Genomic DNA, 13497 nt, shown 5'->3' with positions numbered 1-13497 from the left:
GCAGGCATTACCCCCACCCCCCCCAGCCACACACACCCCCACACAGCAGGGGCAGAGCCTGCCAGAAAACCACCCTTGGGGGCTGTCGGGGATTCTCCACAAGGAATGCAAGGCAAGAATCGCTGCCAGCGGTGCCTGGCTGCCCTAGGAGCAGCTAGAGCCGGGAAGAGAGGGACAGAGAGGGTAATCCAGGCAGGAGGGGCCCTGGGCTGTCCCCCAGCAGCCAGTTCCTCCAGGAGACCAAGCATTTCTTTCCTGTTTCTCAGGCCCTACCCTAAAGGCGACGAGAGAAAGAAGGCTTGTCTGTCGGCCCTGTCTGAAGTGAAGGTGCAGCCGGGTGAGCAGGTGGCTTCTGAAGGCTCAGACCAACCTCTTCCTGCGGGTGGGCAGCGGGGCGTGAAGGCTGCTGCCCTCTCCAGGCATTGCAGGGTGTGGACACAGTAGCTTGGCCAGCCCCACACCTGCTTGGGCCCATGGTGCCTGGTGCCCCAAGACCGCAGCCGCTCCCCAGAATCTGCCCCTAGTGAGCGGGAGCTGCTCGTCCGTGGGTGCCCTTCATCTTCCTTGCTGCCTGCTGTTTTTCTGGAGGCTGACACTGACCTCAGTAGCTGTTACTCTAGAAGAGGGTTCCTGGGCGCCAGCATTACAGGAGCAGGTCACACAGGTGGGGCTAGTGTGGGACGGCTCATGTGCGCTGGGACCCATCAGCACCCCCCGCCTACCATAGGAAGCCACTCCTGGGTGCCTGTGGCTGTGGCCATGTGGCAATTCAAGCCCAGTGTGGTTAAGGCTGAGCTTTTCAAGAGAAGATGGGGCCGGGCGCGGTGGCTCAAGGCTGTAATCCCAGCACTTTGGGAGGCCAAGACGGGTGGATCACGAGGTCAGGAGATCGAGACCATCCTGGCTAACACGGTGAAACCCCGTCTCTACTAAAAAATACAAAAAAAACTAGCTGGGCGAGGTGGCGGGCGCCTGTAGTCCCAGCTACTCGGGAGGCTGAGGCAGGAGAATGGCGTGAACCTGGGAGGCGGAGCTTGCAGTGAGTCGAGATTGTGCCACTGCACTCCAGCCTGGGTGACAGAGTGAGACTCCGTCTCAAAAAAACAAAAACAAGAAAAGAAAAGGCATGACATTAGGTATTGTGGCTGTTAAAAAGATGAGTAAGGCATGGACCCTGAGCTGAAGAAGCTTGAACTCACAAAGATATAAAATAAGCATAAAGAAACAATGTTGGCCGGGCGTGGTGGCTCACGCCCTAATCCCAGCACTTTGGGAGGCTGAGTTGGGTGGATCACCTGAGGTAAGGAGTTCCAGACCAGCCTGGCCAACATGGTGAAACCCTGTCTGTACTAAAAGTACAAAAATGAGCTGGGCACAGTGGCGGGCGCCTGTAATCCCAGCTACTCGGGAGGCTGAGGCAGCAGAATCGCTTGAACCCAGGAGGCAGAGGTTGCAGTGAGCCAAGATCATACCACTGCACTCCAGCCCGGGTGACAGAGCGACACTCTATCCAAAAAAAAAAAAAGGGGACTCCAAGAATGGAGGGCTGTTCGGAGGGTTGCTCAGGCAGGTGGAGGCAGGACAGGCTTCACACGCGCCCCCAGAAGCAGTAGGGCTGCATCCGTGAGGATGGGGCTCAGTGCTCCTCCAGCAAGAGCGTGTCCCGGAAGGTTCTGACTCATTTGGTCAATGGCTGGAAGAGTCGAAGAGTCAGGGAGGACAGACCCTTAGTGGCCGCAGAATAATAAGTTAGTGGTGCCCTGGACAAGGACCAGAGGCCCCTCCACAGGGGTGGGGTGTGCCTGCAGGGTGGATTCGCACCTGACATCCGTGTTGGAAACTGACACTGGCCTCACCTTGGTGACACATGCACTCCCTGTGACTGCCTCTGTCCCTGCACAGGCTGCTACCTGCCCAGCAACCCGGAGGCCATCGTGCTGGACATCGACTACAAGTCTGGGACCCCGATGCAGAGGTGGGCGCCTCGCCCTGCCCATCCCCCGCTTCCGCAGCATCCTCGTATGCAGTTTTTCTCGGCTACCTCATGAAACATACATTCTTTCTGTTTTCAGTGCTGCAAAAGCTCCATATCTGGCCAAGTTCAAGGTGAAGCGATGTGGAGTTAGTGAACTTGAAAAAGAAGGTCAGTAAAGATCCCTGGTTTTGTTTGGGAGCTCAGTGCTATTCCTTGCTAATGCCAGTTTCTTTCGGCATGTATTTAATTTAGTACCAGCTCTCCATAAAAGATGATGTCTGTCCATCTGTCTGCCCTCACTCAAGTCAGACCCCTCATTGGGGGATGGCATGGAGCTCAAGTGCAGTGACCGATGTGCCACCCCTAGAGGTCTGTCTGCCGTGAGTCAGCTGGCATACTCCAGCAGGCTCCTGCCTGAGGCTGGGGGCCCAGGGCCATTGTGGGGTGTTAGTTTCTGAGGGCTGCTGTGCAGACAATCAGTTCTGGAGGCTGGAGTCCACCATCACGGTGTCATCAGGGCCGTGCCTCCTCTGAAGGCTCTGGGCAGGTCCTGCCTTGCCGCCTCAGTTTCTGGTGGTGTTGCCGGCAGTCCTGGGCACACTTTGGCCTGCAGATGCTCCACTTCCATCTCCGCCTCCCTCTTCACATGATGATCTCCCTTGAAGGACGTCAGTCATTGGATTAGGGACCATCCTGATTCACTGTGACCTTGTCTTAACCTAATTACATCTGCAAAGACCCTGTTTCCAAATAAGGACACATTCTAAGGTTTGGGGTGAACATGAATTTTAGGGAGACACTCTTCAATCCAGTACAGACAGTGTGGCCAGCTGTGCAGAGGGGGCCACCACCCCTTGCAGGGACCTACCTCCCATGGCCATGTCCGCACACTGGCCCCGAGCCCTCCCAGGACCCCAGTGTACAGACACATTCCTCCTGCCCCCCAGCTCACAGCACCCAACACTGACCCAGGCATAACTGGGTCTTCACTGCTGATGAAATGGGGCTCTGTTTTTAGTTCCATTTAAGCCTAAATGTTCTTAGACTCTGACCCTGGATTCCACTTGCTATTCCAAGGCTTTCCTTGAGCCCTGTTGTGTAGGGACCAACCCCACAGGGTCGGTGGGTTTTTCTCCCCATGTGCGGAAACGAGAAATCATAGAAATAAAGACATAAGACAAAGAGATAAAAGACAGCTGGGCCCGGGGGACCACTACTACCAAGACGCGGAGACCGGTAGTGGCGCGCCAGGCTGCGCTGTTATTTATTGTATACAAGGCAAAAGGGAGGGGTAAAGAGTGTGAGTCATCTCTAATGATTGATAAGGTCGCGTGAGTCACGTGCCCACCGGACAGGGGGCCTTTCCCTGTTAGGTAGCTGAGGTGGAAACAGGACAGCTTACGTCATTATTTCTTCTATGCTCTTTTCAGAAAGATCAAAGACTTTAATACTTTCACTAATTTTGCTACTGCTATCTAGAGTGCGGAGCCAGGTGTACAGGGTGGAACATGAAGGCGGACCAGGAGCGTGGACCGCTGAAGCACAGCATCACAGGGAGACGGTTAGGCCTCCGGATAACTGCGAGTGGGCCTGACTGATGTCGGGCCCTCCACAAGAGGTGGTGGAGCAGAGTCTTCTCTAACTCCCCTGGGGAAAGGGAGACTCCCATTCCCGGTCTGCTAAGTAGCGGGTGCTTTTCCTACTACTAGACCACGGTCCGCTAGGTAACAGGCGCCTTCCCAGACGCTAACGTTACCACTAGACCAAGGAGCCTTCTAGTGGCCGTGTCCGGGCTTAACAGAGGGCTCACACTTGTCTTCGGGTCACTTCTCACCGTGCCCCTTCAGCTCCTGTCTCTGTATGGCCTGGTTTCTCCTAGGTTATAATTGTAGAGCAAAGATTATTATAATATTGGAATAAAGAGTCATTGCTACAAACTAATGATTAATGATATATATAATTGTATCTATGATTTATATCTCTATAACTTGTTATTTTATATAATATACTGGAACAGCTCGTGCCCTCGGTCTCTTGCTTCGGCACCTGGGTGACTTGCCGCCCACACTGTTGGGCTCCTTCTTGGCCTCCCTGGGGCTTTGAAGAAGTGATCCCCAAGATTGCTGGGGTTTCTTTCAGGCATGGGAGAAGACTAACCCCTGGCCCCCTTAGAGGGCTTCTCACTGCCTACAGGCTGACAGCAGCCTCTCTCCCTGTGGGCAGGTCTGCGGTGCCGCTCAGACTCCGAGGATGAGTGCAGCGCGCAGGAGGCCGACGGCCAGAAGATCTCCTGGCAGGCAGCCATCTTCAAAGTGGGGGACGACTGCCGGCAGGTAAGCAGGGTCAGGCCTGGGGTAGGCTTAGGGGCTGGGCTTGCTGCTCCCCAAGGCTCCAGGCCGGCCAGAGTCCAATCTCATACGCAGAAATGTGAATCTTTGCCTCCTCTTATATGGTTCAGGTGCCATGGGGTAAATTAGGGCTTCTGCAAAACCCAGAGGCCTCTCCTTCCAGCCCTTCTCCCACTGTCTCCGCCAGTGCCCACCTGAGGGAACTGCCCAGGGGTTGGGTGCCCTATCTCACACACCCCACCAGACAGCTCAGCCTCATGCTCGGCCCAGGACCTGGTGGTCCCAGCAGCCTGAGTCCAGCCCCTGATGGTCAGAAGGCAAGGCCTTCCAGACTTGCTCAGCTGTGGCCTCCCCACCTCACTCCATCTCTGGGTGCTTGGCCTCTGCCCTGCATGAGCCAGAAGAGGTGCTGGGGTGCATGGCCAGCTGACCGCATCCCGCACGTCCCGGCTTCCCAGGACATGCTGGCCCTGCAGATCATCGACCTCTTCAAGAACATCTTCCAGCTGGTCGGCCTGGACCTCTTTGTTTTTCCCTACCGCGTGGTGGCCACTGCCCCTGGGGTAAGTTCCCTGAGTGGAGCCAGTAGGGCAGCCCTGGGCACCTCGCACCCGGCGGGCTCAGAACTGGCCTTTCCTCCCTAGTGCGGGGTGATTGAGTGCATCCCCGACTGCACCTCCCGGGACCAGCTGGGCCGCCAGACAGACTTCGGCATGTACGACTACTTCACACGCCAGTACGGGGACGAATCCACCCTGGCCTTCCAGCAGGTAGCCAGGGCAGCCACAGCCTGGGGTGGGCGGGTGCATGTACGCTCCACTCCACCCCAGCCTCCACTCACACCCTGCTCTCCTCAGTCATCCTTTGCTAAGGGTTAAAACCTGGGCACCTGGGCCGGGTGTGGTGGTTCATGCCTGTAATCCCAGTACTTTGGGAGGCCAAGGCAGGCGGATCATGAGGTCAAGAGATCGAAACCATCCTGGCCAAGATGGTGAAACCCCATCTCTACTAAAAATAAAAAAATTAGCTGGGCATGGTGGTGGGCACCTGTAGTCCCAGCTACTTGGGAGGCTGGAGCAGGAGAATCGCTTGAACCCAGGAAGCAGAGATTGCAGTGAGCCAAGATCGCCCCACTGCACTCCAGCCTGGTGACAGAGCGAGACTCCATTTCAAAAAAAAAAAAACACCAGAGCATCTGTAAGCCACTTTGGGAGTCAAAAGAATGTAGAGCTGGGCTGGACTCCTCAGAAGAAAGTTAAGTTCTGGGTGTGGGAGGAAGCATCTACACCCCCACATCCACAGACAGCCCCTGTCACTCCTGCTGCCGAAGACTGGCTTGCTGATTCGGGCTCTGCCTCCACAGTGGGGTCACAGAGCCAGGGAGAGTGCCCACAGGCCCAGGGATCCTGGGTGTAGGACCAGGGAGGGTGCCCACAGGCCCCAGGGCCTCTGTGAGCCCAGGGCGCTCTCTGCACAGGCCCGCTACAACTTCATCCGAAGCATGGCCGCCTACAGCCTCCTGCTGTTCCTGCTGCAGATCAAGGACAGACACAACGGCAACATTATGCTGGACAAGAAGGGCCATATCATCCACATCGGTCAGCCAGCCACAGTGCCACCCTCCTCTCCCTTCACCCCTGGCACCCAGGGGAGGCTAGGGATCCCCACCCCACAGAGGGAAGCATGCCCAGGACCACCCTGCCAGGAGTGTCAGGGTCCAGTTCTGATGTCCGAACTGTCAGCCACCAAGCTGTTCTGCTGTGGAGGGTGCCTGGCCCTGGCTCCAAGGAGCTGGGGTGAGAGCAGCCATTGCTCTGAGTCAGAAGCTGGAGCTAGGCGGAGTGGGGCTTATCCAAGTTCAGTGCCCCAGCCTGGCTCACTCCTGCCTCCACTTTCTCCCTTCTCTTCCTCTGCCTGCTGCTCCACCACCCACCCTATCACTGTCCCCAAGAAAACACAACCTGCCTATTGGGGGTGGAGGGGATGCTGCTGTTGCAGTCCTTTTCTCCTCCTCAAAACAGACCACTCGTCTCTGCCCGCCCTGGCTCCTAGCCCAGTCACAGGCAGCTCTTTGGGGTTTTGCAGACTTTGGCTTCATGTTTGAAAGCTCGCCCGGCGGCAATCTTGGCTGGGAACCCGACATTAAGCTGACGGATGAGATGGTGATGATCATGGGGGGCAAGATGGAGGCCACGCCCTTCAAGTGGTTCATGGAGATGTGTGTGCGCGGCTACCTGGCTGTGCGGTGAGCCTGGGTGAGGGCCAGGGTGGAGGCAGAGGGCGTGTGGGGAACGTTCTGAGGTCCCCTTTAGAAGGGAATCAGGTTCCAGAGAGTGAGGTAGTTGCTAGCAGCCACCTGCTGACCTATGCCTGTCCTTTGGTCACCTCTGTCTGCCCACCCGTGCCAGTAAGTTCTTGCTCTGGGCATCTAATTCCAGCTACCTTCCCCAGGATCCTGCCCATGCCTTCAGCCATGGGCTCCCCCTTTCTGGGCATCCCATCCACCCTGTCACCAAAGCCTGAGCACCTGCCACCTCACAGGCTACATGCCAGAGATGGGCTTCGTCCCAGTTTCATATACAGGTCACTTGGCCAAGGCCACAATCCAACCTGGGTTCGTCCGCACTGCCCTGCAGGGAAAGTCAGGTCAGAGTGTCTGCGTCCCACCCAGGTGCAGAAGCCATGGCCGGCAGCCTGATGTGGGGGACAGGGCAGGACACTCAGCCTGTCCAGAGTGCACGTGGGCAGTCCTTGCCTGGGCGGTACGGGTTGCCAAGTGCAGCAGATTGAAAGTTGCCTCAGAGATGTAGAAGATGTGGCAGGGGAGGTGGGTGGCAGGAGCCCACACCTGAGGCTGTTGGCATCAGCCAGGCCGTAGGACTACAGGCAGGGCCACCACCTAGGCTGGCCTCAGCCCACCGCTCCCTCCTATCTCTCCCCAGGCCCTACATGGACGCGGTCGTCTCCCTGGTCACTCTCATGTTGGACACGGGCCTGCCCTGTTTTCGCGGCCAGACGATCAAGCTCTTGAAGTAGGTTCCTTGGTGGACATGCAGGCCATCTGGGGGACAGTTGTCCATTAGCTGAGGCTCCATCCAAGATAGGAAGCTTTTGTGTAATTGTCAGTGTGGTTGTCATCTCCTTGGAACCTCAGAGCAGACAGGGTTCCTGGGTGACGCTCTGTCCCTAGACCACGCCTGTGAGGGGCCCCTGCTTGTGCTGGCCACACCAAGGACCCACCCAGGGGCCTCTATTATGTCACGGATGCTACGCCCACCCCACCTTGACCCTAAGGTCTAGGGCTGCAGTAGCTTAGCTCCCCAATGCTTAGTCCCCTAGTGCCATGGGAGCACTCAGGTTATGCTGGGAAGGGGACAGGGCCCACAGTAAGCCAGGCGTGGCCTTCACAGCACCCCATCTTCCAACATGGGCCCCAGAGGTACATTTCCAGGGCATGACTCTCAGCTGAAGTCCGTCCCCATGGAAGACCCTCCTCCCACTGGGCCAGGGAGCCAGCACGGCCCTACCCATGGCAGCCCTGACACAGCCTCTCCCCCAGGCACAGGTTTAGCCCCAACATGACCGAGCGCGAGGCTGCAAATTTCATCATGAAGGTCATCCAGAGCTGCTTCCTCAGCAACAGGTGAGTCCCCCGCCCTCCTGCCTTCACCCCCTGCCTCAGTGGCCCCTGGGCACCTGCAGGGCCTTTCCTGCACCAGGAGATGAGGATTCTGCTGTCCCCCAGCCGCCCCTCTCATGAAGACCCAAGCCTTGACAGGAGCTCTTGAGGAGCAGTGGGGCACTGGTTTAGGGGGCTGTGGTGTGCCGAGGGGAACACTTGGCAGAGGCCAGAGGCTGGGCCCAACTGGCCAGGGCTTGTGAGGCCAAGGGAGCAGTGGAGGCACAAGGCCAGGAGTAGTAGAACTGAATGTGGTGTCAGGCCTCCCTCCTCCCAGGAGGGCTGAGGAGTCAGACCTCACTCCTTCCCTGTGCCTGCCTCAGGCTGCTTTGTGGGCAGTGACTGGAAGTGCAAGCCGGGCTGCTGGTCACTACTGTGGTGGGAGTAGCTGGGTGCAGGGGGCCCTGGAGAGGGCTGGCTCAGGGTCCAAAGGCGGAGCACCGGGCTGACAGGCTCCCCGCTGTGGGAATCAGAGGCGGCTTTGAGGGGTCCAGCCTCAACAAAGGGAGGATGGCGAGCCCAGCAGGTGAGCCATCCCCGAAGGGGGCAGCACTTACACATGTGGGGTTAGTAGGGCCCTGAGGGGCATGTGGGGGCCCAAGGCTGTGCCATGGGACAGGCCACATCCAGACTAGGATGAGGGGCCCAGGCATGGCCATCTGCGTGGGGAACTGCCAGCCGGAGGAGTGTGAGAGGAAGCTGAGACCTGCCCCCAGGTGGCGCCCGGGTCCAGTGCCCTAACAAGGGCAGTGTGGAGACTGGGCACGGAAGGAGCTCTTGCTGAGAGGAAGCAGAGAAACCAGGCGGCCAGGACTTCAAGAGGGGCTGGGGCAGGGCGAGAAGGGGCTCTCCAGAGGTGCGAGGAGAGCATACAGACCCCTTGGGGGCATCTGGCCAGGACAAGCCAAGGGCCCCGAGGCCCATGTGGCAGAGCAATGGCTCCCACAGATGGAAGCGGTTTGGCTGAGGAGCATGAGGTGGCCTTGGAGGCCCCCAGGTTGGAGCAGGAAATGTGGTCACTGGGTGGGGGAGGGCACGCCTGAGACATTTGTGCCTTCAGGTGCTGGGCAGCCATGAGGGGCTGATTGGACAGCGAGGGCTCCCTGCTGGGGAGGGACCTCAGACCCTGCTGACTCCTCACATCTCCCTTCACTCTTCCTTGGCCTTTCAGGAGCCGGACCTATGACATGATCCAGTACTATCAGAATGACATCCCCTACTGAGGAGGGTACCTCCAAGGCCCTCCGCCCCATGTGCCCTTGAAGCTGCCCCACAATCATGGAGCCCTGTGACCTCCCCGCCCTGCCACCACATGCAGTGGAGGACAGACCTGTGGCCGGAAGAGCCTGGTAGCGCCTCCTGGGGCAGCACGTGGGTGGCGCAGCCTTGGTAATGCCATGGACTGCAGTGACAATCATTGGATGGTGCTGTCTATGCACAGGTGTGAGTCCTCTGTTTGCACTGGACATATTCCCTACCTGTCTTATTTCATAGGTACATGAAGTATTTTCTTGTATATAAAAAAAAGATACAAGATTTAACCAACATCAACAAAATAAAAACCCAAAATAGTGCTGTGTTGGAATCTGTGAGGTTTTGTGTCAAGTCCTAAGTCCACCTTCAGCCAAGGGGCAGTTCCTGGATTTGCCCCTAGAGAGGGGGGCCCAGGGTTGCCCGCACTCATAGGCTGGGGCCCAGGAGCACAGGTTGTGGCTTAACAAGCATGAGAGTCCCACAATCTTACCAAGGCGCAGGTGCACCAAAGCACACACTGTGTTTTTCCTGAGTACTCTCTGCCCGCTCCAAAGCTGTCTCCCTCAGGGCTGCCATGGGGGCCTGTCTGTGGCTCTCCGCAGCATCCTCCCACAGCTCTAGTCTTTCCCTCTTACTCATTTTCAAGTGCTGTGCTCTGGAACTCCAAAATCTTTGTGTGACTAGACCCAGCAAGCATCTACTCCCACCTACCGAGGCCCTGCATCTGAAGCAGATAGGTCTTTCTGAAGACCTGAAACAAATTAGAAACTCCAAAAGATCAGCTCAACAGCAGGTAAGAGAGAAAATCAGTGATCAGAACAGTGAAATGACCAAAAATGGAGTGTGAAGGAAAGGAAAGGAAAGCCAAGCGGGGTGGCTCCTAATCCCAGCATTTCAGCAGGCCAAAGCAGGAGGATTGCTTGAGCCCAGGAGTTCAAGACCAACATAAGCAACATGGCAAGACCCTGTCTCTACAAAAAAAAAATTTAAATTAGCCACGTGGTGGTGCATGCCTGTAGTCCCAGCTACTCAGGAGGTAAGATCACTTGAGCCCAAGAGCAAGGATTCAGTGAGCTGTGATTGTACCACTGCACTCCAACCTGGGTAACAGGGTCCAAAAAAAAAAGAGTTGAATGAAAAGCTCCAATCAACTTTTTTTTTTTTTTTAAGGCGAGTCTCACTGTCGCCCAGGCTGGAGTGCATGGTACGATCTCTGCTCACTGCAATCTGTCTCCCAGGTTCAAGCAATTCTCCTACCTCAGCCTCCTAAGTAGCTGGGATTTCAGCTGCCCGCCATTACACCCAGCTAATTTTTATACTTTTAGTGGAGACGGGGTTTCGTCATGTTGGCCAGGCTGATCTTGAACTGGCTTCAGGTGATCTGCCCGCCTTGGCCTCCCAAAGTGCTGGGATTGGAGCCACCGTGCCCGGCTCCAGTCAACTTTTAATGGGATTTCCAGAGTTGAAAAACACAAATATTCAGCTTTAGGAAGCACAGTTGAGTCCCAGCTGTACAAATAAAAATAGAGGCTGGGCACAGTGGCTCGCATGTGTAATCCCACCACTTTGGGAGGCTGAGGTGAGTGGATTGCTGGAATCCAGCAGTTTGAGACCAGCCTGAGCAACATGGCAAGACCCCATCTCTACAAAAAATACAACAGTTATCCTGGCATGGTGGTACAGGCCTGTAGTCCCAGGTCCCAGCTACTAAGGAAGCTGAGGAGGGAGGATCTCTTGAGCCCGGGAGGTGAAGGTTGCAGTGAGCCAAGATCACGCCATTGCACTCCAGCCTGGGTGACAGAGTGAGACTGTCTCAATAAAAAATATGAGTCGGCCGGTCACGGTGGCTCAAGCCTGTAATCCCAGCACTTTGGGAGGCCGAGACGGGCGGATCACGAGGTCAGGAGATCGAGACCAGCCTGGCTAACACGGTGAAACCCCGTCTCTACTAAAAATACAAAACACTAGCCGGGCGAGGTGGCGGGCGCCTGTAGTCCCAGCTATTTGGGAGGCTGAGGCAGGAGAATGGCGTAAACCTGGGAGGCAGACCTTGTAGTGAGCTGAGATCCGGCCACTGCACTCCAGCCTGGGTGACAGAGCAAGACTCTGTCTCAAAAAAAAAAAAAAAAAAAAAAAAAAAAAAATGAAAATATGAGTCGGCCGGGCGCGGTGGCTCAAGCCTGTAATCCCAGCACTTTGGGAGGCCGAGGCAGGTGGATCACGAGGTCAGGAGATCGAGACTATCCTGGCTAACATGGTGAAACCCCGTCTCTACTAAAAATACAAAAAACTAGCCGGGCGTGGTGGCGGGCGCCTGTAGTCTCAGCTACTTGGGAGGCTGAGGCCGGAGAATGGCGTGAACCCGGGAGGCGGAGCTTGCAGTGAGCCGAGATCATGCCACTGTACTCCAGCCTAAAAGGACTTTTAAGCTGGGCGCAGTGGCTCACGCCTGTAATCCCAGCACTTTGGGAGGCCGAGGCAGGCGGATCACGAGGTCAGGAGATCAAGACCATCCTGGCTAACTCGGTGAACCCCCGCCTTTACTAAAAATACAAAAAAAAAAAAATTAGCCGGGCGTGGTGGCGGGCGCCTGTAGTCAGTCCCAGCTACTCGGGAGGCTGAGGCAGGAGAATGGCATGAACCCGGGAGGCGGAGCTTGCAGTGAGCCGAGATCACGCCACTGCACTCCAGCCTGGGCGACAGAGCGAGACTCTGTCTCAAAAACAAAAAAAAGGCCGGGTGCGGTGGCTCAAGCCTGTAATCCCAGCACTTTGGGAGGCCGAGGCAGGTGGATCACGAGGTCAGGAGATCGAGACCATCCTGGCTAACACGGTGAAACCCCGTCTCTACTAAAAATACAAAAAACTAGCCGGGCGAGGTGGCGGGCGCCTGTAGTCCCAGCTACTCGGAGGCTGAGGCAGGAGAATGGCATGAACCTGGGAGGCGGAGCTTGCAGTGAGCCGAGATCGCGCCACTGCACTCCAGCCTGGGTGACACAGCGCAAGACTCCGTCTCAAAAAAAAAAAAAAAAAGGGACTTTTAAAAGATATTAATCCAAAAGAAAGCAGGAAAGGAGAACATAATAGACTTACCACCCCAATTTAAAAGTCAGAGATTATAAACAAGAAGTGAGACCCAGTTATGTGCTGATTATAACCAAAGCACTTTACATATGAAGACATAGATCTATGGAAAAAAGACTGGCCATACATAATCATCATGTGTATGGCTGTTTATGGAGCATTTCACAATAAGCAATTTATGAGCTACCAACAAGGAAGTAAACACAGGAGCCCTGAACAAGCCTGTCACCCACCTGGACCTGCTGGGTATTTGTAAAACACTGTCAGCCTGGCACGGTGGCTAACGCCTATAATCCCAACACTGTGGGAAGCCAGGCCGGGCGGATCATGAGGTCAAGAGGTCGAGACCATCCTGGCCAACATGGTGAAAAATACAAAAATTAGCTGGGCATGGCGGCATGCACCTGTAGTCCCAGCTACTTGGGAGGCTGAGGCAGGAGAATCACTTGAACCCAGGAGGCGGAGGTTGGAGTGAGCTGAGATTGCACACCACTGTACTCCAGCCTGGCGACAGAGCAAGACTCCATCTCAAAAAAAAAAATCACTGTCAACAGCAATAGTACTTTCGTCTCAATGTTCATTACAAGCTTTGTGCTGGGCCACAAAACAAGTCTCAGTAAATGAGATAGAATTAAAATCATGCGGCCGGGCGCGGTGGCTCAAGCCTGTAATCCCAGCACTTTGGGAGGCCGAGACGGGCGGATCACGAGGTCAGGAGATCGAGACCATCCTGGGTAACACAGTGAAACCCCGTCTCTACTAAAAATACAAAAACTTAGCCGGGCGAGGTGGCAGGCGCCTGTAGTCCCAGCTACTCGGGAGGCTGAGGCAGGAGAATGGCGTGAACCCGGGAGGCGGAGCTTGCAGTGAGCTGAGATCCGGCCACTGCACTCCAGCCTGGGTGACAGAGCGAGACTCCGTCTCAAAAAAAAAAAAAAAAAAAAAAAATTAAAATCATGCAAAGTATGTTATCTGGCCACAGTGGAAATTAGGAATCACTAACAGTAAGGTATCTGGAAAAAATGTTGGCCAGGCACGGTGGCTCATGCCTGTAATTACAGCACTTTGGGGAGGCCGAGGTGGGTGGATCACGAGGTCAGGAGATCAAGACCACCCTGGCTAACACAGTGAAACTCCGTCTCTACTAAAAATACAAAA

At 55.8% G+C, this 13497-nt stretch overlaps 2 protein-coding genes across 2 annotated transcripts in view; one reads left to right on the top strand and one right to left on the bottom strand.

Annotated features, from left to right (window-relative positions):
* The window catches only part of PI4KA (phosphatidylinositol 4-kinase alpha), a 145612-nt gene extending 136025 nt beyond the window's left edge, over nucleotides 1–9587 (top strand). Inside the window, exons 45-55 of the mRNA XM_050746023.1 lie at nucleotides 267–337; nucleotides 1903–1975; nucleotides 2073–2143; nucleotides 4199–4308; nucleotides 4782–4886; nucleotides 4968–5093; nucleotides 5801–5921; nucleotides 6409–6568; nucleotides 7266–7355; nucleotides 7883–7966; nucleotides 9174–9587. Of these exons, the coding sequence (XP_050601980.1) occupies nucleotides 267–337; nucleotides 1903–1975; nucleotides 2073–2143; nucleotides 4199–4308; nucleotides 4782–4886; nucleotides 4968–5093; nucleotides 5801–5921; nucleotides 6409–6568; nucleotides 7266–7355; nucleotides 7883–7966; nucleotides 9174–9225 (1063 nt within the window). The 3' untranslated portion in view covers nucleotides 9226–9587. The remainder of the gene's footprint in view (nucleotides 1–266; nucleotides 338–1902; nucleotides 1976–2072; nucleotides 2144–4198; nucleotides 4309–4781; nucleotides 4887–4967; nucleotides 5094–5800; nucleotides 5922–6408; nucleotides 6569–7265; nucleotides 7356–7882; nucleotides 7967–9173) is intronic.
* SNAP29 (synaptosome associated protein 29) overlaps nucleotides 1–13497 on the bottom strand; it is a 212599-nt gene that overhangs the window by 167408 nt on the left and 31694 nt on the right. The window lies entirely within an intron of this gene.

This window comes from Macaca thibetana, chromosome 10 (genome assembly GCF_024542745.1).
Source record: "Macaca thibetana thibetana isolate TM-01 chromosome 10, ASM2454274v1, whole genome shotgun sequence".
NCBI lineage: Eukaryota > Metazoa > Chordata > Mammalia > Primates > Cercopithecidae > Macaca > Macaca thibetana.
The sequence above is the reverse complement of the archived record's forward strand: the minus strand, read 5'-3'. Positions and strand labels throughout refer to the sequence as shown.